Here is a 4,253-nt window from a genome sequence, read left to right on the forward strand (position 1 = left end):
TGCACCGTGCTGCCCGTGCCCCCTCTGTCCGTGCGTCCCGCTGTTGTAATGCAGGGCTCAGCCCGGAACCAGGTGAGTGGTTTATGGGGTTTTTATAGGGTTTTTGGGGTGTTTGTATGGGTTTTGGGGTCACAGGATGGGTATTTGGGGTGGTATTGGGATGGTGTGCACCGTGCTGCCCGTGCCCCCGCTCTCCGTGCGTCCTGCTGTTGTAATGCAGGGCTCAGCCCGGAACCAGGTGGGGTTTTGGGGTTTTTATAGGGTTTTTATAGGGTTTGGGGTGTTTGTATGGGTTTTGGGGTCACAGAATGGGTATTTGGGGTGGTATTGGGGTGGTGTGCACCGTGCTGCCCGTGCCCCCGCTCTCCGTGCGCCCCGCTGTCGTCATGCAGGGCTCAGCCCGGAATCAGGTGAGTGTTTTATGGGGTTTTTATAGGGTTTGGGATCATTGGAAAGGTTTTGGGGTGGTATTTGGGGTGGTATTGGGATGGTGTTTGGGATGGTATTGGGATGGTGTGCACCGTGCTGCCCGTGCCCCCGCTCTCCGTGCGCCCCGCTGTCGTCATGCAGGGCTCAGCCAGGAACCAGGTGAGTGTTTTATGGGGTTTTTGTAGGGTTTTTATAGGGTTTGGGGTGATATTGGGGTGTTAGGAGGGGTATTGGGGTCACAGGATGGGTATGTGGGGTGGTATTGGGATGGTATTGGGATGGTGTGCACCGTGCTGCCCGTGCCCCCTCTGTCTGTGCGTCCTGCCGTGGTCATGCAGGGCTCAGCCCGGAATCAGGTGGGGTTTTGGGGTTTTTATAGGGTTTTTATAGGGTTTGGGGTGATATTGGGGTGTTAGGAGTGGTTTTGGGATGGTATTGGGATGGTGTGCACCGTGCTGCCCGTGCCCCCGCTGTCTGTGCGTCCTGCTGTTGTCATGCAGGGCTCAGCCAGGAATCAGGTGGGGTTTTGGGGTTTTTATAGGATTTTTATAGGGTTTGGGGTGATATTTGGGGTGTTTGTATGGGTTTTGGGGTCACAGATGGGTATTTGGGATGGTATTGGGATGGTGTGCACCGTGCTGCCCGTGCCCCCGCTCTCCGTGCGCCCCGCTGTCGTCATGCAGGGCTCAGCCCGGAATCAGGTGAGTGTGTTATGGGGTTTTTATAGGTTTTTTATAGGGTTTGGGGTCACAGATGGGTATTTGGAGTGGTATTGGGATGGTGTGCACCGTGCTGCCCGTGCCCCCGCTGTCTGTGCGTCCTGCCGTCGTCATGCAGGGCTCAGCCCGGAACCAGGTGGGGTTTTGGGGTTTTTGTAGGGTTTTTGTAGGGTTTGGGGTGGTATTTGGGGTGTTTGTATGGGTTTTGGGGTCACAGAATGGTTATTTGGGGTGGTATTGGGATGGTGTGCACCGTGCTGCCCGTGCCCCCGCTCTCCGTGCGTCCTGCTGTCGTCATGCAGGGTTCAGCCCGGAACCAGGTGGGGTTTTGGGGTTTTTATAGGGTTTTTATAGGATTTGGGATGATATTGGGGTCACAGATGGGTATTTGGGGTGGTATTGGGATGGTGTGCACCGTGCTGCCCGTGCCCCCTCTGTCTGTGCGTCCCGCTGTCGTCATGCAGGGCTCAGCCCGGAATCAGGTGGGGTTTTGGGGTTTTTATAGGGTTTTTGTAGGGTTTGGAGTGATATTGGGGTGTTAGGAGCGGTATTGGGATGGTATTGGGATGGTGTGCACCGTGCTGCCCGTGCCCCCGCTGTCTGTGCGTCCCGCTGTCGTCATGCAGGGCTCAGCCAGGAACCAGGTGAGTGTTTTATGGGGTTTTTGTGGGGTTTTTATAGGGTTTTTATAGGGTTTGGGGTGTTATTGGGGTGTTAGGAGTGGTATTGGGATGGTATTGGGATGGTGTGCACCGTGCTGCCCGTGCCCCCTCTGTCTGTGCGTCCCGCCGTGGTCATGCAGGGTTCAGCCCGGAACCAGGTGAGGTTTTGGGGTTTTTATGGGGGTTTTGTAGATTTTGGGTTGTTTTGCGTGTTTTGGGGTCACAGATGGGTATTTTTTTCCATTTTGGGACCATTTGGATCTTCCCAGTTCTTGAGATCCCCCAAACCCCCATTTCCTCCACCGTAAATCCACCCCATGCCTTTCTCACGGCGCTTTGGGCACATTTGAACCCATCCCACTGAATTTTGGANGGATGGTGTGCACCGTGCTGCCCGTGCCCCCGCTCTCCGTGCGTCCTGCTGTCGTCATGCAGGGTTCAGCCCGGAACCAGGTGGGGTTTTGGGGTTTTTATAGGGTTTTTATAGGGTTTGGGGTGATATTGGGGTGTTAGGAGTGGTTTTGGGATGGTATTTGGGGTGGTATTGGGATGGTGTGCACCGTGCTGCCCGTGCCCCCTCTGTCCGTGCGTCCTGCCGTCGTCATGCAGGGCTCGGCCCGGAATCAGGTGAGTGGTTTATGGGGTTTTTATAGGGTTTTTATAGGGTTTGGGATCATTGGAGAGGTTTTGGGGTGGTATTTGGGCTGTATTTGGGGTGGTACTTGGGATGGTATTGGGATGGTGTGCACCGTGCTGCCCGTGCCCCCGCTCTCCGTGCGTCCCGCTGTCGTCATGCAGGGCTCAACCCGGAATCAGGTGGGGTTTTGGGGTTTTTATAGGGTTTTTATAGGGTTTGGGGTGTTATTGGGGTGTTAGGAGTGGTATTGGGATGGTGTGCACCGTGCTGCCCGTGCCCCCGCTCTCCGTGCGCCCCGCTGTCGTCATGCAGGGCTCGGTCCGGAACCAGGTGAGTGTTTGTGGGGTTTTTGTGGGATTTTGAGCTGTTTTTCTGCATTTTGGGGTCACAGGATGGGTATTTTTGTCCCTTTTGGGACCTTTGGGGTCTTCCCAGTTCTTGAGATCCCCCCAAACTCCCATTTCCTCCACCCTAAATCCATCCCATGCCTTTCTCACAACACTTTGGGGGCATTTGGACCCACCTAACTAAATTTTGGACCCACCCCACTGAATTTTAGGCCCACTCCACTAAATTTGGGGTCATACCACTAAATTTTAGGCCCATCCCACTAAATTTTGGGCCCACCCCACTGGTTTTGGAGGGCGCCCCACTAATTTTGGGGCTACTCCGTTAAATTGGAACCCACCCCGCTGAATTTGGGGTCATCCCACTGAATTTTGGACCTATCCCACTGAATTTTGAACCCACCCCACTAATTTTTGGGGCCACCCCATAAACTTTGAACCCACCCCACTGATTTGGGGCCGCCCCACAGGACGACCTGACCCACAAATTGGCCGACATCGTCAAGATCAACAACCAACTGCGGCGCAACGAGCAGAACGGGGCGGCYGCGCACGTCATCGCCGAGGACGTCAAACTGCTGCAGTTCCACGTGGCCACCATGGTGGACAACGAGCTGCCCGGCCTGCCCAGGGTATGGGGAAGGGTCACTCGGGGGTTTTTGGGGTTTTTTGGGGTCAAAAATGGGGTTTTGGGGTCACTGAGAGGTTTTTGGGGTCATTGAGAAGTTTTGGGGTGACTGAGAGGACACAGACAGGAGGTGGCCATGGAAGGTCAAACTGCTGCAGTTCCACGTGGCCACCATGGTGGACAACGAGCTCCCCGGCCTGCCCAGGGTATGGGGGAGGGTCACTCGGGGGTTTTTGGGGTTTTTTTGGGGTCAAAAATGGGGTTTTGGGGTCACTGAGAGGTTTTTGGGGTCAGAAATGGGGTTTTGGGGTCACTGAGAGGACACAGACAGGAGGTGGCCATGGAAGGTCAAACTGCTGCAGTTCCACGTGGCCACCATGGTGGACAACGAGCTGCCTGGCCTGCCCAGAGTGAGGAGAGGGGTCACTCGGGGGTTTTGGGGTTTTTTTGGGGTCAGAAATGGGGTTTTGGGGTCACTGAGAGGAGACAGACAGGAGGTGGCCATGGATGGTCAAACTGCTGCAGTTCCACGTGGCCACCATGGTGGACAACGAGCTGCCCGGCCTGCCCAGGGTCAGGAGAGGGGTCACTCAGGGTTTTGGGGTTTTTTGGGGTCACTGAGAGGTTTTACGGGGTTTTTGGGGTCACAAACAGGGTTTTAGGGACACAGGCAGGAGGTGGCCCCATGTCATGGCCATGGATGGTCAAATGGCTCCAGTTCCACGTGGCCACCATGGTGGACAATGAGCTGCCCAGGGGTCACTGGGGGGTTTTGGGGGGGTTTTTGGGGTCACAAATGGGGTTTTGGGGTCACTGAGAGGTTTTAGGGGT

At 55.5% G+C, this 4,253-nt stretch overlaps 1 protein-coding gene across 1 annotated transcript; it reads left to right on the top strand.

Moving 5' to 3' along the window:
- Positions 1–2,310: 2,310 nt before the first annotated feature.
- Positions 2,311–3,458, top strand: LOC130587185 (DNA-directed RNA polymerase II subunit RPB1-like; the record flags this gene model as incomplete). Its single annotated transcript, XM_057388149.1, has 2 exons — positions 2,311–2,437; positions 3,265–3,458. Coding segments are annotated over exons 1-2 (272 nt in total), but the record flags the coding sequence as incomplete, so codon positions are not given.
- Positions 3,459–4,253: the final 795 nt, after the last annotated feature.

The sequence above is a fragment of the Malurus melanocephalus genome, unplaced genomic scaffold (genome assembly GCF_030028575.1).
Source record: "Malurus melanocephalus ecotype Western Australia unplaced genomic scaffold, MMel_1.1 scaffold_1612, whole genome shotgun sequence".
NCBI classification, from domain to species: Eukaryota; Metazoa; Chordata; class Aves; order Passeriformes; family Maluridae; genus Malurus; species Malurus melanocephalus.